Source organism: Magnolia sinica, chromosome 18 (assembly GCF_029962835.1).
Source record: "Magnolia sinica isolate HGM2019 chromosome 18, MsV1, whole genome shotgun sequence".
In the NCBI taxonomy this organism is placed as follows: Eukaryota; Viridiplantae; Streptophyta; class Magnoliopsida; order Magnoliales; family Magnoliaceae; genus Magnolia; species Magnolia sinica.
The window spans coordinates 20,874,691-20,898,048 of record NC_080590.1 but is presented as its reverse complement, the minus strand read 5'-3'; the positions used below and the strand labels follow the sequence as shown (position 1 = coordinate 20,898,048).

Genomic DNA, 23,358 nt, shown 5'->3' with positions numbered 1-23,358 from the left:
TGATGATAGCCGCTCCTTAGGTCTAATTTAGAGAATATTTTTGCACCCTCTAGCATGTCCAGCATATCGTCCAACCGTGGTATAGGAAACCTGTATTTTATGGTGATTTTGTTGATGGCTCGGCTGTCGACACACATGCGCCAACTCCCATCTTTCTTTGGAGTTAATAGAGCTGGTACAGCACATGGACTCATGCTCTCTCGAATAAGACCCTTACGGATCAACTTCTTTACTTGTCCTTGCAGAATCTCGCACTCATTCGGACTCATTCGATAATGAAGATGATTAGGTAAACTGGACCCAGGGACAAAGTCGATATGGTGTTGGATATCCCGCATGGGGGGTAACCCATCGGGAAGGTCATCGGGCCAGATTTCTTTGAATTCATGTAGCAGGGGCCTTAGTCTTTCAGGGATGTTGGTAGGCTCGAGTTCTTCCCCTTTTACAATTAATGCATAAGTCTGTCCTGTTTCCTTTGATTCTTCCACGAAGTCCCGTATGGTTAAGAGAAAACGGCCCTCCACTTTAGAAGTTTCAGGTGGTCCCTCTGGATCCATAGGGGCCAATATGGTCTTCCGGCCGTCCTTGACGAAGATATATATATTATCTCGCCCTTTATGAGTGGCATCACGGTCGGATCCCGGGCCGACCGAGTAGTATGTGACATGCTTCCATGTCAACCACATCGCATATTACTTCATCCTTATAATGTTTGTCAATTGAAATGGATATGGTACACCGTTCAGTTATCTTTGTTTCGCTGACCTTCATGATCCAACCGATTGTATATGGGGAGAGATGACGCTCCGTTTTCAATTGCAATTTTTTCAACATGACCTTGGAGATGATGTTTTCGCTACTCGTACTATCAATGATCACGTCACAAATCTTTTGATTCACCGTACACCTAGTGCGGAAGATGTTATGCCGTTGTGGATGTACTTCTTTTCTTAGCGCATATAATAGTCGCCTCACGACAAGCGACTCGCCGTGATCTTGCTGAACCCAACCTGAATCATCCGCCTCGTCCTCGGTGGTATGCTCCTGTTCTTCAATATCTGGATCTTCATAAGCTTATCAGCACTACCATCATTGATGGCGAGGTTTGCCACTTTTCGCTGGGGACAAGTATTTGATAGGTGGCCCGGTTGGCCACAACGATAGCAGTTATCGGGCCTTGGCCGAGCATAGGGGTTCGGGATTCTACTTGGACCAGCAGCAGTCGATACGCCCCTTTGAGGTCTAGCTTGCCCACTTCCCTGATCTCGGTTCTCAAACGTAGGAGGTTGAGTGCGTGCTCCTACGGGCTCCTTCCCCTTAGGTTGTGCAGTTCCCTGGGGCAGACCTGCCACAGGGATCCTTGCAGTAGGATAGGTCCGTGTGTTAGGACGTTCAAGTTGCGCTTCTGCCCGAGTAGCCAACTTGATCGCATCATTCATCGTCCAGACGGATTGCATCTGGACCCGATCCTGGATAGCCATACGCAATCCACCGTTGAATCGGGCGACTTGCTGCGATTCAGTCTCGACCAAATCGTTACGCGCCGCCAGGCGGTAAAATTCTTCTGCGTATTCTCTCACCGACCGACTACCCTGTCGACAATTTTGGTATTGTTGGAATAATACCTGATCGTAATCGCTAGGGAGGAATCGACCACGTAGTAGCTTCTTCATCCACTGTCAGGTGTGGATTAGTGCTTTCATTTGTCTGGTTCGTGCGAGTTGCAGTTTTTCTCACTAAGCTGAAGCTCCTCCTTTCAACTTGTAGGCCACAAGCTTGACCTTCTTTACTTCAGGGATGTCCATATAGTCAAAAAATCGCTCAACTTCAGAAAGCCAATCGAGGAAATCCTCAATGTGTAATTGGCCATTGAAGCTAGGAATATCAACCCTCATCTTGAATTCTCGATCCGTTCGATCTACTCGATCGCCGCCATGTCTGGGGTGTTGGAAGATTATGTCGTCGATTTCCTCCTCACTGGAGCCCCCTTCCTCAGGAATGACCCTTGGATGCACTGTCGGTACTATCCTGCGATCAGGGCGATTAATTGGGGGTGGAGGATTGCCACCAGGAACATGGAGTTGCCTTAGGTTTTCCGCCAAGAGATCCGCTATGCGGTCGATGGAAGCCTGCAGCCCTTGCATGGCTTGCTGATTCTCTCGTTGCGCTACTTCGAAAGCTGCCGCCGTTAAAGGTAAATTCCCTGGAGCACCGCCCATGGGATTGTTGCCCGACCCGTCGTTAGAAGCCATCAATCCGAGGAGAAACCTCGCTTTGATACCAAACTGACGCAGGGGAGGACGTGAGGTCGAGCACCGTCTTCCTCAAGAGGATAACTATTCCGAATCCACGGAACTTCTCTGGACTCCTCATAGAGACTTCTCGAATCCACGAGGAAAGAAAGCAGAAAATAGAAATAAATTCTAATAAATTTGAAATTGATTGATGAATGATTAAAATCGAGTTCACAACCCTTTAAATAAGGGTATCAAGCAATGGGAAAGAAATCATAATCAAACTACAACTCAAACTCCTAGAATCCGCGATTTACTATAAATAGTAAACTTACTATTTATAGACGGTCGTGATGTCTACTAGTGCGCAAGGTTTTCGGCCAAAAATAGTAAGTGTCCTATTTGGCTTCACCAAACCGTTCCCCTAATTATTCTAAGCTCTTTTCACGTTGGGCGCAACTCCTAAAGCCCAACGGATGAAGAGTTATAATCAAACTAAAACTTACTATTTATAGTAAAAACGAAATTAAAACAGTGAAACAATCGTCGATCCAGGGGTTTTTCGCAATTCCGGGCTGCGCAAGCCAGCGTGGCTGGGTTGGTTGGCTAAAGTAGCTCGTTCTACCCCAAAATCATATATTTTACGTCAAATAACTCATTCGGATTGCGAGATATGCTCGATCTAAGGTCCGATGGTCCGGATCACTTCTGTCGTCGACCGGGCCTTTTTGATACTCAGTAGAGTGTGACCCTTGATAGTATGTCTTGAAAAAAAAAAGGAAATAGTAACTAATAGAGGAAATGATTAAATTTAAAATAAATTTATATTAAATTTATAGGGTTCAATTCTTGGCTTGAATAATCAATACCTAAAAATAAATTTATTATTTCTCTCTCTTTATTATATTTCATTAAGTGTAAAAAAAGAAAATGAAAAGTTATCTTCAAGATACAATGAACTCACGTATCTGTAATTAAACAAAAAGATTTTTGCCTTTTAAGTACTGAACAAATTTTCAAATGTTGATGCTGATATGCTCCACAAAAATGCTTGTAGGAGAATAAGTGTAAGAGGGCAAAGATAAGAGCACGGGGCTATGAATGGTTTTTCTTCTTCTTCTTCTTTTTGTTCTTTTTTTTTTTTTTTTAAATTTTTTTTAAAATTTTTAAAATTTTCTTTTTAATTTTTATACACACGTTACATGGGCACTCAAACCTATGACCTCAGTGTTGAAACACTCTCTGTCTATCATTAAGCTGTGAGTTACATCTGGATGGCCTGATTTGAGAATGTTATTATGTTTCTGAATTATAATATCTAGAATATATGGAACCTGTAGGGGTATAGCATTCTTCTTGAAGAGACATCCTTGTGCCTCTTCAAGACATCAACACACCTATTCACATACAACAACCATTGTGCATTGAATGGATATGACCTTTCTTTTGGATAGAGCCAGTTATACAGTAGTAAAAAGTGGTTGCCATATGGCAACACATGTACTTACCACCCAGTTCTTAATCAATCGAACTGCTACCACATGTATGACATGTGCCACTTATGTCATATATACAGCCATGTGTTGTGCACACTCAACAAATACCACAACTAAAACCTTAGACACCAGTGGGTCAAACCCTTGGCTAGACTCTAATTCACTCCCTAATTGCACAATGGCTTAGATGGGTGCAAACCAACTGTAAAAATGTTTAGGCTTCTTGTGAAGATGTGGATGTGCAAAGTGTGGTGGAAATCCATTATCTTACCAATACCACTAATCCATATAAATATTTTTTTAAATGTTTCCATATGTAATACATTATTTACTTTTAAAATTTATTTCTCTTACCAAAATAAAATAGCATGCAATCAAAAGTTTCACACATGGCATACACTAATTCAACTTAAACTAACTGAATTGTAAACAATTGTTGCTAGACCAGTCCCAAAAACAGACCATTGAAATATAGTCATTGATTTTTTAATTTTTTTATTTTTTTTAATTTTTAATTTTTTTCCGTTCTCAAGTGACCAATAAATGACCATGTATCTGATTGCTAAATAAACAGATAAGCATACTTTCTTTATTCACATTGGATCGAATTTGGGACCCACAAATATTTCAAGTACTCAATTTATAAGTTCCAAGTGCCAGGGTATCATGCATCACACTCTGTCAAAGTATCAGAGCTTTGGCCAAAGTGAATCCCCTTTTAACTTCTTATTTTTTCTTTTTCTTTTGAACTTTGTTTAAATCATGGACTTCAATAGGTGAGGTTACACCACTTCAGAAATATGATTGTCTGGTAAACCATGAGATTGTCTGGTAAACCATGAGTTTTAGAACCCTGAAAGAAGTACTATATAATCCGCTGTTGTTCCACCCTGACACAATTGTTGTGCCACAATCTTCTGTTTCAGGGGAAATTGCTTTCTGTTTATCTTAATCATCTTTCGGTCGACCGCATTGGTATCACTTGAAGCAACATTGGATTTTCAGTTTCTAATTTCAAATTGAAAATCCCTTAGTATTTATAAGGGTGCATTTGGATGTGGTCTCTGGAATACAAATGCTTTGCAACTCAAAACTGGCAGTAATGTTATATCACTCCCTACGGTAGAGCACTTGCCGATTGACAGAAAAGCAATACTAAGAGCACTCCATGAGGTTCCAAATCAGCTTCCCAAATAGCGAGCTTTGCGCAGTGCCTTTTGATGGCCTGCATATTGCTAGGATTGTTTATTGTTCTTTTGGCGTCATTGATGTGCTGTGATTTCATGATACTCGATCAAACTACATTTGATCATCAACCAAAAATCATCATTCTTCTTTTTGTATTGGGAGGATAATACTGAAAGAATCTAAACCTGTTTTTCTGTTCTGTGATCTCAGGTTGCTGACACATCAGAGTCATTGGATGGATGGAAGAGATGGTGGAATCAAAATAATTCCTTTTCAATAAAATGTTCTAGCATGTTCCATCAACACACTAGAGTTATATGATATATCCGGTGTGGAAGTAGGCCAACATTTCTATTGGTAAATAAGGGGTTTCCATATAATTTGTCTCGTGTATTCCATATTTGCGTGGGGAAAGAGCAATGTTCTTACAGGCATTATAACTGGCTGATTATCTGTTCATCAATCATGGAGTCTTTCTTTGAATAAGACCATAGCCATGGAAAATCTCCATTGCCTCACCAACTAGCTATTCACACATAAGCTCCTCCTCTACAGATTCCTCTCTTTTGCTCCTTAGCTTTCTGGGTATTAGCAACCATTTTCAGTTGTTGTTCCCCTGTTGACAGGTTCTTGAGCATTACTAGGCATCAGTATAGAAATATGGATTACATGAAGTCATGATCCGATAACTATATTTAAATCCTATATTAATTTAAATTAATCTTTTTTCCTAGCACCAAAGAAAGATACGGAAAAATCCATTGCTCTTGTAAATTAGAATAAATGATTTCTTGGCAGAAGAAAGGAACAACAATTTTTTCCTATGAAAAGTCCAGGATCAAGAAGATTCAATTGGAAATGTCAACTTCTTGTGTGATCTAAGGAAATTAAAAATAAGAAGTCCACTTCTACAATTTTATCTCTATCAAATTTTATTAACTAATAGAGTCATGATTCAATGGCTTAGATCTACTTTATTTTCTTCATTTCTATTTTTTTCCCGATGATATTATGCGTAATTGAATTTTCTTCTCATTACAGTGTTTTTAGTTATTGGACAGGCGACACAAGTTTTCTTATGCCTTTTCCTTTGCCTTCTACACTCCTCCAGAGAAAGTCTAGGCCGAATGCTTGCAGATGAGACTTAGCGAGTTAGATGGTTGATGGTCAAGGGCCTTTTTCATAGATATCTATGTGATGCAAAGACCCTTTTACATCACTCTTTGTTACAATGGTTTAAAGAGCCTAACTTTATAGGTTCCATCAGTTCTGGGGCTTTTAGTGTATTGGTTAGGTTCTTAAAATTGGTATCAAAGCCAACAACCATATCCTGTGTTTGTGTCATGGAAGAGATGACCTGTGAAAAGAGAACCTGGACTAGAGTGAAAGCTGTCACGGCTTAGGAAGTGCTACCTGGGCAACCAGAGTTCATGTGCTCCGCTAGTCAATGGGTCCCAAGACGGGCATGACAGTTTTTATAGTTGAAAAAAGGGTTTATTCAAAATGCCACTATGAGAATGGAAGAAAAAGAGGAGAGTGATCGCCTACCCAAAACAAGATTCTCTTATAGTGTGTGATCACTATTAGAGGCTAGCACTTCCCGAAGGTGGAGATGAATTGATTGATTGAAGACCCTTCTTTTGTTTGGAGTCTTGCCTCACTGCAGGCACTGACTGAAAATGAAGATATTCCCTTATCCGATGTATGTGAAAAATCAGAGTGACGAACATATTTTCGTTTATCCATAGGTGGTCCAAAAGAGCGAGAGGACCCTTTCCCATTTGACAAATCAAGAAGAGCCTTTTCTTAAGACATATGTTGGAGATAGCTGTAAAATGATCCATCAACATATCATTACTTCATCTTCCCTCCAAAGTAAGTTGGACTTATCTAGCCCATTGGAAGTAGTTACTTGCATTTAGTCAGGTTCGAAGGATCTGCAGCCTGGAATTTTCAGAAGTAGAGACCATATATGCCATGGCTAGTGAGCTCCGAAGGGGTTCTTTGTTGTCCCCATCAGTGCAATATGTCCGAGGATCTGCATAGCCCCACCATTTAGAGTTCTATATCCATTCCTACTTTCTTTATACCATTGTTAGTGACTGGAAATAACTCTCTTCAATTATTATTGGGATAGGACGGAGTAGCTCTTGCTTCTAATTTGTTGCAGGGGAGAGAGAGGGAGAGAGAGAGAGAGATGAATAAGGTTAGGGAGAAGGACCACTAGCTTTTTCCATGATTGATGAAGCAAGGTAGCAGTGGAGGAATCAGTATCACACTGCCTTTTATGAGATGATTCATAACAAACCATTAACAAGGCATTAAGTTAATACAAACTTCTATCCTGAGCACATGCAGAGTCATCTTCAGTCAAGTGAAATCGAATCATGAAGACCCATAGGCCTTCTACCCCAAAGCAAAATTACTCCATTTGGCTTTCGCCCATTGCATAAAATTCCCCACTCCTACCACCCATAGTGGAAACTCCGTGAGACAAACTGAGAGGAAACTCTCTCATATCTGCAAAGTCGTAAGAGTGGTGCATGGAGTGGCCCCTACTGCGAAGATGAGCATATACACATCTCAGGGCAGTCCATTCAACATGCAGGTCATACGCATGTGTTGAATGCAGACTGTTGGCCAGTCTTTCTAAACTGTTCATTTTTTCTCATTTAGGGTGGCTCACCTGATGACTGGACACTCATCTTCACGATCGGAGTTGCATGGTGCACCAGACTCAGATGTCCCACATGCTTGCCACATGATCTATTCCTGTCTCACCACTACGTTTCAGGTTAAACTAGAAATCTCACTTATCTCATCAAAAGAAACGTGGGTGGGTTTTTATTGACTTGCAGGGGCTACACATGAAACAGAGGGAAAAATATATAAGTGAAAAAAATAAAAAATAAAATCTGAGAACCATTTTCAAATGTTACAAATCCTAATCAAAGAGAGAAAGAAGACAGGAAAAACCAGAAGAGTCCATGTCATTATTCAAGGCCATTTTGTAAACTCGAACACTTTAAAGACGATATCAATCCCAGTGGGAATCTGCCATATGAAAAGGAGGACATTCAAGGTATTCAAGGCTATGTGGAGGCTCCTCGCCGTCTCATTTCCTTTCTGCATCGCAGGAACAAGAGCTGCTGCCGCCGCCCATAACACCGTTATCCCTACACCATGTTTAATTAAATAAAGATCACTCAGGTGAGTTCCTGTAAAGAACAAAATAAAATCTGATGCCGCTTATCATTATTCGTTAAGGTCTACATGTCAAACCATGGTTGAGATGTTAGGTCCACACACACATGTGCACACTCTTTATGAGAAACGTGCACACTCTCTATAAAGAATGTCCTCGTAGAATTTGGTTTTTATGATAGAGAGGGGAACCAAAAGCATATAAATAGAGGACTCTTGGCCCTTTTCTTATGCTCAAACATGTGGGGCTTCCCATCCTTAGTATACACCTAAAGGAGAAATGCGAGAGAAGGTGAGCCAAGAGGGGTCTACACGATTTGATGAGTGGATAAAGGATTGTGATCATGAATCTTCAACCTCAAACCTCTAGTGCATAGTGCAAGCATGAGAAAGGCTTTGTGAATCGACTATCAAACACATGTAGAGGTAAGCATGCATCTTATACTGTAGTGGGACGATCCTGGGTCGATTCGATGATTTGCATATGTATGTGTTCTTGATCTGATCCAAAATCATGAGATTCCGTCAAGTTCTAGATCTGTGAAATATTACATGGGTTGGTCCTGCTCTTATCTCAATCATGTTTGGGGTGGAAAGAGTAGGAAAACGCTAGCCCGCCTAATGTAGGTTGCATTTTCTAGGCTGCGCCAACCACCATGTGTACTAACTTGGGTTGGAAGCCAGTCGAACTACGATTTTGGTTGCACACCCAAATGCTATGTAAATGCATCATTGCACTAGGTAGGATGTTATTGAGCACTCCCTTGGAAAAGATTACCTGCTCCTGCGAATAAATGAGGTCCAGGGAAGAGTTTTCCCGTCCGGAACCATGTGTTCACTCCCCCACCAATTGCTTCAAACACTCCGAAGCTCAACAATATCGATCCAGCATTGAAGTGCCGGTCCCGGTATGACCCTTTAATCAAGGTCTTCCTTTCCTGCACATCCAACATAAATTACATGTCTCATTTCCCTGGGAGATCTATCAAAATCTACAATAGAAATTGGCTTATCCATGCAGCTCCATTGTGTCATGCAAAGGCATAGATCTAGACCATCCTTCCAATGGCCCAACCATGTAAAAGTCACACCAATTGGGCGATTGTAATCCATCTGAGTGGTAGCCTGTACACAGCTGGCTCAAAATTTTGATCCTGTGTTCATGCCACTGACTGGACTGTCAGGATTATATGATCCGAGAGATGTTTTGTCCTTGATCGATGCTCGGCTGGCCCACCTTATTTTGGTCATGATCAAGTATCAATAAAAGGATCGCTTGGGAAGAATCAAACTAGAAAATAATAAGAAAAAAAAAAAAACAAAAAACAAAAAACAAAAGAGCTCTATCTCGGTTCTAATTTACCATTTAACTGGGTTGATCTTCCCAAAGGGACTATCTCAATTGAATGAAGAACAAATCCCCACAACCCATATCACCAATCAGATAGTTTCTAGCATCACATATGCAAATGTATGGGACATGTGAGCAGTGCACAAGGTAGGATCCACAGTAACCATTACCTGGTGATTAATCAGGCTGGTCCACTCATCAGACATATACCACCCATGCAAAAACAATCAATGGCTTAGAAATAACTTCCCCAATTGTCCACAACCAACATATGCTGCTCAATGAGTAGACCATCCTGGTCTTTTAGCCTGATCATCTTACTAGAGTGGCCCACCTCATGCACAGTCAGATGTAACACATGTGCCTTGTTGGCATGCACGCCTCATGTAAACTTGCCTGTGGAGAAGGGGGTGCATGGGGCTAGCAAACCCCCTCTAATCAAAGCCTATTACCTTAAATGTCAAAAGTACCCGAAGCCTTTCAAAAACACATGGCTAGTTTTGTAATTCAAAGAAAGCTATAATCACAAAGAAGAAACAAGATTACAAACTAATTGTTGGGGATCCCTCCTCATGTGGAGGTGAGACCCATATGTGTGGGCTTAAATAGTCTCTTTTGTCCACATGGCCCTAGTGTGGGTATTTTGGTCTTTTGGCCAAGCAAAGAAAAATGAGCAAAAAAGGGGGTTTTTTGATAAGATAGATTTCTAGCAACATTTGGGGTTTTTCTTTCTTAGAGAAAAAGAGGAGAAAGAAGAAGAGAAACGGGGTTTTTGTAGTAGAAGAAGATCAAAGATCTTCTACCACCGAAATCTTGGCATCCAGGTTTGTGAGGCTCCATCCACAACGCCAGTTCCTTTGAACGTTTTCTCCAAGTGTTGTGTTGGGGGTTTGTACAATCCCTAGTTGGTGATAGAATCCTTTTCTTACATTGTTGCTTGTAATCCACCATTGGGCGATGAATTTGGATATCCAAGAGAGGTTGGTTTCTTGATGATTGTACTTCCATTATCTCTAACATTGTGGAATTGTGCCAGAAAAGGTAACATTGGAGGGTTTTCCATGTAAAATATCTCAGTGTCTCTTGCATCCTACATATTTGATGATTTGCTTGCTTGTGTTGGAAGTGATTATCATCCTTTACATATTTTAAATTTCTAATCTCATTGATTCGCACATGGAACGGAAAGGTGTGTAGTTTCCCAACACTAATCAATTCCATAACAAATGCAATCTTAATTGGGAATAAGTTGTAGGTTCTCTACCTCAGTGAGCTGCTGAATTTTGGTTTCGATAGGCGAAACCAATGGTGTCACCTCCGCAGCTGCTCCTTCCGGTACAGTGGCTGGCAGTGGCTTCACTTGCTTCTTGAGCTCATTAATCTCATCTTGGATCGTCCGAACACGACGCCACTGCCAGCCAAGATAACCAGCCCACAATGTATAGAAGAAGAGGCTCGCCATCACCACAGGATGAATAAGCGCAAATGTCCGTCCCTCCAATATCCCAAATTCCCCGCTAACAGCAATAGCATCCTGTTGAATCCAAACCAATCAAACAAAAACCAAACAACTTCACAGCTGTGAATAAAAGATGGTCATGAATATTGCAACTTGAAGGGGAGAAATGCTGAAGAAATTGCAGAGCTATTCGCAGCAGCATACGTGGCAATATGGCATGCGTGTAGGCTCTGATGGTGGCCACCATGAACATTTCCTGTCCCAAAATCAATACGAATCACAACCTACTGTGGCCAACCTGATGAGTGGAATGGCCTGATTTCTGGGCCAGGACGTGTTGATGGTAGGACCCATTTAATGAACGGCCTAGAATCATGCACAAATGAGCTACATTTGCACGTATGCCGCTAGCCGCCCCGCACATAATTCAAGTGAATGAATTGCCTTTGGATCTAGAAAGAAGGGCAATGCAAGTGCTGAGGCTGGGAGAGGAGAGAATTTGAGGTGTTGGATGGTGTTTTGGAGGTGGTGGTGGAGGAGGTTTTGGGGGTTGTTTGGGTGTTTGGAGAAATGGGTTTTGCTAGAAAGTAATGGTTTTAGGAGATTGGGGTGTTTGGAGGGGCGATTGGAATTTGAATTGGATAGATTCTGGCGAGGTTTCAGGGGTAGAGAAGGGTTGAGAAAGCTGAGCGTGGTTGACATGGTGCTGCAGTTGCCGGCGTTTAGGGACTTCGGCAGAGAGCAGAACAGCACAACACACGGGCGATACGGTAAAGATAAGTCTAGATTACATTGGGATTTGCCTTTCTCCGGTTGCTTGGAATTGGGAAATGGGCTCCACCAGTAAGTACAAAGGAACCTCAGACACAGATTGCCTACTGCCGCTGTCACTGGCCAGTATCTACTGGACGGTGCTCTGTGGCCCCACCATGATTCATGTATTTTATCCACGCCGTCCATCCATTTTTTCAGATTATTTTAGTGAATGAACCCAAAAATGAGACAGAACAAAATCTCATGTAGACAACGCACAAGAAACAGAATTCCCACCATTAAAAACTTTCCGGGGCCATAGAAGTTTCCGATGAAACTGATATTTGTGTTTTTCTTACATCTAAGTATCTGTTACTTAATCAGCAGATTGGATGGCAAATAAACGTTACATTGAGTCTTATAAAGTTTTTAATGATAGGTTTCAATCGCCTCTATTTTTTATTTTCTCGTGCAGTGCACTTGAGAGTGGAAACGGATGGGCTACTCCCCCTGACACCAGCCCCGGAGCTGGTGGTCGGTGCTCTGTGGCCCCACCATGATGTATGTGTTTCATCCATTCTGTTCATCTATTTTTTTAGATCAATTTATGGTAATACACAAAAAATGAGGTATATCCCGGTCTCAAGTAGACCATATTACAACAAACAGTGTTCAATGAACTTCGACTGTTAAAAACTTTTTGGGGGCCAAAAAAGTATTGGATCAAGTTGATCTTTGTTTTCTCCCTTCATCTGCGTCTTTATGACCTAATCAAAAGATCGGATGTCAAATAAAGAGTACAACGGGCCTTAGGAGGATTTGAATGATGGATATCCAATCAAAATTGTTTTCCTATGGTGTGATCCATTTGAGATTTATATTCCTATAATTTTTGGGATAAAGACATAAAATGATATTTTAAAATGGATGAACGGAATGGATGAAACACATACATCATGGTGGGGCCCACAGAGCACCGACCATCAGCTTCGGGGCTGGTGTCAGGGGGAGTAGCCAATCCGTTTCCCTTGAGAGTTGGATCTCCATCCTTTTTGGTCTGATCTGATGCTTTTGAATAATCTGTAAAAAAAAAAAATAATAATAAATAAATAAATAAAATAAAAGATAGATACAGCACAATCTCACAGTAGGGCCCATGGACTATACTGTCTGGGGATGGGCTTCGTCAATGGTGCTCTACAGGCCTCACCATGGTGGATATATTTTATTGACTTAGTTAGTCCATTTGCTTTGCCAGCTTATTTCATTACATGATCCAAAAATTAGATAGATAAAAATCTCAAGTGGACCATACCATAAAAAACAGTAATGATTGAACATCCACCATTAAAGACTTCTAGGGGGCTACAAAAGTTTTAGATTGAGTTGCTATTTTTAGATATTTGCAACCTAATCAACAGGCTGGATGGCAACTAAACAGTGGGTCCTAGGAAGTTTTCAACAGTTGGCATTCTCTCACCGTTTTACGATGTAGAGCGGGTCCTGGACAATTTCATGGCCAAGATGGATCAGAAAAGGCCCAGTCGATGACAGAAGTGATCTAGATTGTCCGACCTTAAATCAGGCATATCTTACAATCTGAAATGAGTTATTGGACGTAAAATATATGATTTTGGGGGTAAAGCGAGTTACTTTAGCCACCCAACCGTGCTATGCCAGGTTGCGCAAGCCGGATTTGCGAAATAGCATCAGATCGGCGGTCATTTTCCTATTTAAACTTCATTTTTTTACTATAAATAGTAAGTTTTAGTTTGCTTATAACTCTTCATCAGTTGGGTTTAGGAGTTGCACCTAGAGCTGGGCATTTCATACCTGAACCGGTGGATCCGGCCCGATCAGACTTGATCCGACCTGATTCGAACAGAACCGATGGGGGTAATCCAGATCCGAATTCTTTTCGGGTCGTATCCGGATAGGGCTTGTTCCGAACCGACCCGATCTGAAACCCGATCCGATTGGATCCGATTCGGACCGACCCGATCTGGACCGTAATATTAGTGTGTGTGTGTGTGTGTGTGTGTGTGTGTGTGTGTGTGTGTGTGTGTGTGTATTTACTTTTACCGCCTTCAGCGCCAAAAAAATCCCGCCCAATCCTATCAACTCTATCCCTCTCTATCTCTCTATACGTGTGATTCTATCTCTAGCTCTTTGTTTCTGTTGAAGAAGAAGGCAAGAAGAAGCTTTTGGCTAAAATGAGGTTAGATGGATTGTGTCAGGCAAACGCAACAAATGCCATTAATGGCATCGCCCCACCTCCCATCTCGGTCAGCTCATGGGCACTGCTCGCCAAAGAGAGAGTAGAGAGAGTAGATGAGAGAGATTACATGGAGATATAAGCAGGTGGAGTTCATTTTTTCTCCGTCGCGACTTAGGCAGGTGAAGCGAGATAGTCGTGATTTATCGATTTGGGATGAGAGCCCAAAAGAGAGTGGTTGGATTTCTCTGCTGGAGAGAGATATACACGAGGTATATTTTATATCTAAATCATCCATCCATTTACCGAGCTCATTTTAAGGCTTTGGATATGCATCAATTTTAAGTTCAACCACTTAAATGATATGAAAAAATGAATGAACGGCGTGGATAAATCACATACATTTAGGGTGGGCCCCAACAGAGCTTACTCAGTATAATATGACGATTCGCCGGTGTACCTCACAACGCTATATGGCTAGCTGGAATCGGATTGGTTACTCAGTACGCTCTTATCGTACTGAGTAAACTTTGTTGGGCCCACCGTGAATGCATGTAGTTTATCCACGCCGTCCATCTGTTTTTCCAGATCATTTTAGGGGTTGAGACCAAAATTTAAATATATCAAAAGCTCAAGTGGCCCATACCATAGGAAACAGTGGAAGTATTGATTTCCACCATTGAAACATTCCTAAGGCCCACTGTGGTGTTCATTTGTCATCCAACCAGTTAATAAGATCATAAAGACATGGACGAAGGGAAAAAACAAATATAAGGTTGATTTAAAACTTCAATGGTGTTGAGGGTCAAATATTGCATATCAGACCCTTGTTATTGCCTGTATTTTCAAACATGATACTGTTTAACGGCCCGATTTAATCGTGTTTGTGATGCAGGGCGTATTTACGAGCCTGGACTGGGAAAGGGTACTAAAAGCATGGATTTAATGGTCTGAAGTCACCAAGGCAAGCGACAGACCCTAGGAGACCAAGATCGATAGATTTGCATGCCAAGGATCCAACAAAATCGAGAAACTGAAGCTCAAGTGGCCTAAAAGACATCCAGAATGCAAGATCACAGGGTTCCCACCATCTTTTCAGTTCGAAACTTCATACAGGGCTTGAAGACCATAAATGAACCGTACACGTCAAATTGCAGCTCCTGGATCTCTGTGATAGTGCCCAACTGACAGATCAGCCACCAAAACAGTGTTATGGGGCCCACCTGCTATCAGGATACGCTTCAAATTTGGTCCCCATGGTTAAAATGAGATGGCAAAACGAATGGATGGAGCAGATGTCTCAAAAAAGATCACAGTGGGTCCCACATACAACGTGCGTGTACATGGCATGTCCGCACGTGAGCCGCACTGACCAGCAGTCCTAGTCAAAGTCGGCTGACCCGACTCCTCGTGCAAGAACGGACAGCGTCCTTCACTGTCCATCCGTTTTTGGCAGTTGTGAGGCCCATTCATCATCTAGATCAATGATCTGGACTGTCCATTCGTCTCGTGAGGTAGCCACAACCCACGCCTAGTTGTCGGAATTCCAGATAACAACAAATACCAGTTTTCAACCTTTCAAACAAAGGTTGGACGGCAAAATGGAAAAGAAAGTGGGCCACGTCAGAAGCACTCAAAAACCAACCATATTAAAACGGTTTTTCGAGACGAATCTACTGGACGGTGTGGATTTTCAAAACAAAAGCGAAGTGGGCCCCACCGAACACGTCAGCGGAGGTTGGAGCCAAGATCGCGAGTCCGGAAATCCGGATCTTCCGCGGAGTTGTGTGACCCCAAACGTGATCGGATCAGAGATCAGGACCGTCCATTATGACCCTGAGGTAGGGAAGACTCTACCCATGATGAGTTTCTGGACCCATCAAAACGTACACGCATATATGAAGCCTCAAACCCAGTCGGACGGCTGAAGCCCAAATTTAGTGGGACGCATCATCAGAAATCAAAAACACTCGATGTCTGACTGAAATGGAGCGAAAAAGCTGATGGACGGTATGGATTTATTCTCTGATACCGATCAGGTGCTCCACCAAGCATCAGCGCAAGAGCCCTGTTTGTAGCCTGCGCACACCCGAGAAAAAAACGGCCACTGTTGGCTGATTGTGTGATTCTGATAAGCTTCGGACCAGTAATCTAGACCGTTCATCTGAAAGCTACACAAAAACTGTCCGTAGGGACGATTTCCTTTTTACAAAAACTGGGCCCAATGCAGATCAGTTGCATTGTTTTTTTGCTGCGTAAAGGCTGTCATGCAAGCCCCAGCTGACCTCCCTGCTGCGTAAAACTTCCACATGGAGTGCGGAAGCTCTCTACCGACCTTCTCCAGCTATAAAAATAGAAAGAAGGGAACGTGAGAGGGGGGGGTGGTCGGATGGAGAGCACAGTTGAGGCTTGGACGATTGCAAGAGAGAGAAGTTGAGTTCGTCTTTTTTTTATTTTTCTGATTATTTTTATTTTTACTTGGTTTATTTTATTTTTAAGAGAACTAGCCATCCATGTCTGGCTGAACCTCTTAGCTAGGGCTAAGAGGTGAAGCCTGTAACGAGATGGGAGATTCTATTTCATGCTTTTAATTCATGAACTGAATTTAATTTTAGTTGATTATTAAAGGAATGTTTTTCTTAGTCTTTAATGGTCTGTTGTGACTGAAATTACAATGGGTCTGCAATAGCTTTGAATATTTCTTTTTCCCTTTTGATGTTTATGACGTCAGGAAGCCCTGTTGTTCACCATCGTCTCCTAGGCATGGTTGGATGATGGTACCCTTCCTAACTTTCATGCACTATTGATTGGTTTGTAATTAGCTTAATCCTGTTGTTTGCTTTGTCTCCTGGGCATGGTTAGATGATGGAATCCATTCTAATTCATATACCTTTCATCTCTTGAAAACCAGATCAAGTAAGTTCAATTAAAAAGTCCATGATTCTTGATGCAGGCATAAGATCTCCCTGATCTCTACAAGTGGATCCTCTGAATCCCTAATTTTCTACCTTTGAATTTTATATATTTTACTATTTCATCATTATCCCTCAAATCCACCTGATTTAGATTTCATTTTTTTTCTAGTTCTAGTTATTTTCAGATTACGTACTGGTATCAGTCCCTTGGGATTCGACCTCGGTCTTACCGAGTTTATTACTACATCACAACCCTATACTTGGGGAGTGAACAAATGGCCCTCAAGAACTTTTCAATGGTACATGTTCAATTCACACTTTTTCATGCAGTGTGTTCCTCTTCAATTTTTGACATCATTCATTTTTGGGCTAAACTCTTAAAATTATCTGGTAAAATGGATAGACGGAGCGGATGAAATGCATGAATGACAGTATGGCCCACAGGGTTTACTCAGTACGCTAAGCATACTGAGTTACTCAGTACGCAATCCGCTTCCATAGCTAGCTATAGCTAGCCGTATGTACGTGTCGTGCCAAGACGAACGCAGCTTTCCTGCAAAAGGAAGTTCCTGCGCTGGGAACTCATGTGGGACCCACTGTGATGTTTGTGCGAAATCCTTCCCGTCCATACGTTTTGTCAGTTCATTTCAGTACATGAGGCTAAAAATGAACCATATCTAATGCGCAAGTGGGCCGAAAAGGTGATAATTGAATGTCTACAGTTGAAATATTCGTGGGGCCACAGACGTTTTGAATCCTGCTAATATTTGTTTTTTCGGTTCATCTCGGTAGGAATGACGTTATTAACGGTATGGATGAAATGTAAACATCACCGTCGAACCTAGGGAGGTTTCAACGGTAGAAATTTACCTAACCACCTTTTCCTTTAATACGGCCCACTTAAGTCTTGGATCCTAGTCACTTTTGCTCGCATGTTCTAAATTGATCTCAAAAAACGGATGAACGGAGTGGATTCTTGAAAAACATCACGGTGGACCCCACCTACGATCCCAGCACAAGAACTTTTTGCGAAAGGCTTCCGCTAGAAATCCGTATCCCTACTAGCGTGTCGTGCATGCCAAGACAGCCCAGCTGTACTCTCGATCTCCGAGTTGTACGAACGGCTCAAATGAGATCCACATTACATAGCCCCACAATTATGTATTTATTATATCCATACCGTTTATCCATTTTTTGTGATCATTTTAAAGCATTTGGAGAAAAAATGAATCATATCTAAAACGCATATGGACCACACCGAGAATAACAGCGAGGATAATGATTTTCACCGTTGAAAAATTCGATCCTTACCCAATCCGATCCGACTCAGTTTCCTTGACCAAGTCGGACTCGGTTCGGGTTAGGCCAAGCACGTAATGGATCTGTTCAGGTAAGGTGCTCCGGACTCGGCCTCGGATCGGAACGGGTTCGAATTAGTCCAGTCAGCTTTCGGACCCAACCGAGTTGGACCAAATTCGATCCGACTCGGTCCGATGCCCAGCTCTAGTTGCACCCAACATGAAAAGTGCTTAGAATAATTAGGAGAACAGCTTGGTGAAGCCAAATAGCACACTAACTATTTTTGGCCGAAAACCTTGCGCACTAGTGGAAATCACAACCGTCTATAAATAATAAGTTTACTATTTATAGTAAGTTACGAATTCTAGGAGTTTTACTTATAGTTTGATTTTGAAATTTCTTCCATTACTTAGTATCCTTATTTAAAGAGTTGTGAACTCATTTATTTCATTCATCAATCAATTTCGAATTTTATAGAATTTATTTTCTATTTTCTTGTTCTTTTCCTCGTGGATTCGAGGAGTCTCTGTGAGGAGTCCGGAGAAGTTCCGTGGATTCGGAACAGTTATTCCCCCGAGGAAGACGGTGCTCGACCTCACGTCCTTCCCTATGTCAACATCAGATTTTGATCTACCTGATTTTTTAGCTTATGCCATAAAATAATTATCCAAAATGGATAGATGGCTTGGATAAAATAAATATATCATTGCATTAGAGCCTATGGAGCATCGTCCAACAGTTGTTGCTACCGCACATTGTCTTAATGCAGTCAGCATCCCCAACCCATGAGAAGGATTGCCAAAGTATTTTGACTAGGGTTGTGGACATTTAATCTATCCTACAATACTGTAGTTGGGGACATTAAGCAGTAACGATCTAAGATAGTTATGCTATGTTAAAATAAAATATGATAAATGAAAGATAAATTAAAAAGTAGATAGATGTGTTTGGCATATGGTTTCAAGTTCTTCTTCGATTGCTCATTTTATATCTTGTTGAGGTGGCTAAACCCTTGCTAGATTTCATTGTTGATCCTGGATCCTTCGCATTTATGACATGCATTTCGAATAGAAAGGATTCAAGATAGATCCGAAACTACTCACTTCTCAGATCTTCTTCTCGTATTTGATCCTTTGATGGGAGATGTTCTTGGCCCACTAATCGAATTTGGGGCCAATAAGGGGAACCTTTAAGTTTGATCCCAACATCTCAAATCAATCATGGCCACCCATCTGGTGGTCCACTTCCTCCATTTGACCACTTTCTCCCTAATGGTTTGGAGTGCTGGAGGAATTAAATGGACTAGGGCCACCTAATACTAATATGCTATCAGACAGGTTGAACCTAGTTCTCTCATTCTCTTAGTTCCGAGTGTTACACGGAATTGGACCTAATTTTCCTTATATCTATTCTCTTTTAATTTGGGTCCAAACCATAGCCATATTTTCTTGGTTATGGTCCGATCTTCAGATATTCAGAACGTTCTCGAACATCGCAGACTCTCTGAACATCTCTGGGAATATCTCCAATTTTGGAAGGACTTTGAGAGATGACCTCGTCGAGTGTATCCTAGCCAAATATGTAATAAGATTCATTCTCTTGGTGGGTCTTTTATATAGGTGTCAAGCACACTGCCCCATTAATTGGCTCATCTATCGTGGCCACATGGCATACGCCGATTCGCTCTCTTAAAGCTATGTATAAGGGTTTGTGCCTTCACATTAATAACGGAATGTGTATCGACGAAGGAAGATCATTTATTCGAAAATATCTTCGAGCACGAGTAGGATTTCCTTGAGTACCAAGCTCGTAGTGTCAACATGTGATGTTTTTCCATTAGTCCACATCAAGGCACAGAAAATGGGTGTAAACACTTGTGCATTCCAATTACAAGCTGCCAAACACACCTAAGGATTCAGAATCACTTTGACTTGTGATTTAGATTCCACTGCATTTCAAATACAAGCTCACAAACAAGCCCCTTGTGTTTTGGGTGTTTTCTAATATTTGTAGGAGTTTCTCAATATATTTTTTGTATTTATGAATGTTTTTTAGTATTTTTTGGATTTATTTTAGGTTTTTAAATTTTTCGATGTGTTTTTTTTTTTAATGTTTTTGGGTGGTTTAGAACATTTTTAGTGGGTTTTTTTTCTTTTTTTTTTTTTAGTATTTTGGTATGCTTCTTAGTGTTAGTTTTTTTAATGTTTTTTTATTTCAATGTTTCTTGGTGTTTCTAGTTGTTTTTAGGTGTTTCTTAAAGTTACCAAGTTTATTTGGTGTTTTTTATATCTACAGGTGTTGATGGGCTTTTTTCGTATTTTTGGGTTTTCTTGATTTTTAAATTTTTAATTTTTGGGTTTTATGGGATTTTATGTTTTTGATATTTTGAGTCTTTTTTGGTTCTTTTGAAGGGTTTCTTTTATGTGTTTTTGGTTCTTTTTTAGCATTTCTTAATATTTCTTGTTGTTGTTTGGTATATTTGGGTCTTCTAGAGTATTTATAGGTGTTTCTAAATATTTTTTGTATTTCTTGATGTTTTTGAGTGTTTTTTAATATTGTGTTTTGGGTGTCTTTTAGCATTTCTTAAACCTCTTCTATTGTACATCTCATGCATTAACTTTTCTATATAGGATGGATGTGTTCTAGCCGGATGGTCATTGATATAAAGGCAATATGCTACCTCATCTTAGTCAGATATGAAATGAAGTATTCACCTTTACCTTTAGGGGTAGTTTATATGCCCATAAAATTCTTAAGTTGTAAAGAGATTACAGCTAATTGCATTTGCCTATAAAGGCTTTACAAGATATAAACACATTACAACTTTTAGTTACAACATGAAACTCAATAAAAAGTCATGTTTCATATTATCGATAAACTCTTTACAACAAAAAAAACATCATACATAATTGAACACAATAATATATACACACTCATGATGTGTGGGGCCCACCATAATGTATATGATACATTGATTTGTCCATCATATGCTTCCCTTGATAGTCTTCTATGGCCTAGAAAGAGTTTGATTGATCATTAAATGAACCACACGAGAAGAAAGGATTAGAGGTTCACCATTAAAAACTTTTACATTACATTTGGGGCCCACTATAATGGTAGGAGGGTATCCAAGCTGTCCAATGCAAGCATACTTTAATGTTCTCCTAAGGTTAAAAATAAAATGAAATCTTTTTTTTTTTTTTTGTAATTTTTCAATTTTGCCAGGTTTACCATATCAAGCTCTGTAATGTTAAAACATGCTTTGTGTTGTAAACACTTTACAAGTTATCCAAACACATATATGTTTACCTGTGAATATATTACCACTTAAAAGCCAAATAAAATAACATGTAAACAGTTTGTACTTAAAATTCTTTTCATGTGTAGAGCATTTACAACTTAAAACTTTACTGACATCCAAATGAACTTTTAGGGAAAACATCATGTAGCATTAGTGTTTGCAACTCATAATATTCTGGGTCTTTTGTGCGTTTATGTGTTTTGGGTGTTTTTTTATTGTGTTGCAAATTTTTTTTTTTAATGTCTCTTAGTGTTTTTAGATATTTCTTGGCCTTTTTAGTATTTCTTAATGTTTTTTGGTATTTCTAAAATTTTCTGTATGTTTTGGAGTAAATTTTGTATTTTTTAAAGTATTCCTTGTTATTTTTAGGTGTTTGAGTAACTTTTTAGTATTTCTTAATAGTATTCCTTAGTATTTCTAGGTGCTTTGGACATTCTTAATTTTACTGATTTCTTTTTTTAATTATTTTCAGTTGTTTCCAGTGTTTATTGTTTTTTTTTCTTCTTTGTTTTCTTAGGCTTATGGAGTGTATGAGCTTTTTGGGCCCCACAATCTTCTATAAGTACAATCCAAGCCATTCATCTAGGTTTTTCCGTCCCGTAAACCATACTTTTCTAAATCCAACATCATATGTAGCTCATGTGGGTAACACCATGGGGAGCGACGAACACATTAGGAAGGGTGATGCTTACCATTGAAACAAACTTCCGCTCAAATTTTGAGCTGGAATGATTTATTTATTTATTATTATTATTATTATTATTATTATTATTATTTGGATATATAGTGAGAATGAGGTGATTGACTATATGCCTAGTGATGGGGTTTTCCTCCTCAATTCAGAGGAGAGATAGTGCAGCAGGGTGAAAATCAGAGTGTTTCACCGCGCTGCTCAACCAGTCGAGTGGGCTACTCGACAGGTCGAGGGTGGCGCTCGACCAGTCGAGTGAGGCTCGACTCAAAGTCCAGCGACCAATTGAATTAATTCCTCCGAGGTGCTCGACCAGTCGAGGGAGGCGCTCGACCAGTCGAGGACTTTGCTCGACCAGTCGAGGTAACGCAGATTTGAGTCCGGATCTTATGCGGACTGTAGAAATCTGAGGCGGTTTCGCAAGAGGTACGGAAGGGAGTTGCCTAAACTATAAATAAGGGTTCCTATGGCTTTTCTAGGAGGTAATGCAATATGGTTTCCTAAAGCTTTGCAAGGGTTTGCTAAAGGGTTTAGAGCTATCAAAGGTGAGAGAGAGAGAGAGGAAGCTTATGGAAGGGAGGTTCTGCTCGTAGAGGTGATCTACTATGCACTTGACATCTCAGTGCTTCTACGTCATCCTAATCAGTTAGATCTCTCCGTTTTTCTTGATTCTCTTATTGTTTATCCACTCCTACATGAGTTGGTTTGATCCAAGCGGTGTGTATTTGTGATCAATTGTAACGTTCTACTTCATAATGGATTGTTGATCTGGACTAGGTCCCGTGGTTTTTACCTCTTTCAGGATTTTTCACGTAAAATCTCGTGTCGTGTAGTTTGTACTTTGATTTATTTCATTACTTTATTATCTCATAATTCTGGTGTTTTTGGGAGGCTAGATCTTAAGATTTTGTGTAACGGCCTCCAACAAAGTGGTATCAGAGCGTTCAAGGTTGGTTGAACAGAGTGGGATCAGTTTAAATTATGGAATGTGGCTCATCAAGGATGATTAGTCTCAATGGTTCTAATTGGACCATATAGAAGGCTAAGATAGAGGACTTGCTTTATTGCAAGGACTTGTATACTCTAATCCTTAGCATATCAGCAAAGTCAAAGGATATGTCAGATGATGATTGGAAGAAATTGGACCGGAAGGTGGTGGGGTTTATTAGACAATGGTTGGACGATTCCGTATTCCACCATGTGTCTACAGAGACCTCAGCCGCTAGCCTATAGCTGAAATTGCAAGGGTGGG

General features: G+C 40.5%; 1 protein-coding gene across 1 annotated transcript; it reads right to left on the bottom strand.

Annotated features, from left to right (window-relative positions):
* Positions 1-7,739: 7,739 nt before the first annotated feature.
* On the bottom strand, positions 7,740-11,715 carry LOC131233405 (uncharacterized). The gene is made up of 4 exons (XM_058230100.1): positions 11,377-11,715; positions 10,738-11,007; positions 8,901-9,060; positions 7,740-8,094 (listed from the first exon to the last, which is right to left on the bottom strand). Exons 1-4 carry the CDS (start codon positions 11,632-11,634, stop codon positions 7,916-7,918), a joined length of 867 nt encoding a protein of 288 aa, XP_058086083.1. The 5' UTR covers positions 11,635-11,715; the 3' UTR covers positions 7,740-7,915.
* Positions 11,716-23,358: the final 11,643 nt, after the last annotated feature.

Bases quoted from the DNA above. Each gene is read 5' to 3' on its own strand.
- LOC131233405 (XM_058230100.1), bottom strand. From the start codon at position 11,634: ATGTCAACCACGCTCAGCTTTCTCAACCCTTCTCTACCCCTGAAACCT. The intron at 11,008-11,376 runs GCAATTCATTCA...TGGATTCAACAG, and splicing joins CCTTCTTTCTAGATCCAAAG to GATGCTATTGCTGTTAGCGG. The intron at 9,061-10,737 runs GTAGAGAACCTA...TTGGATGTGCAG, and splicing joins AAATTCAGCAGCTCACTGAG to GAAAGGAAGACCTTGATTAA.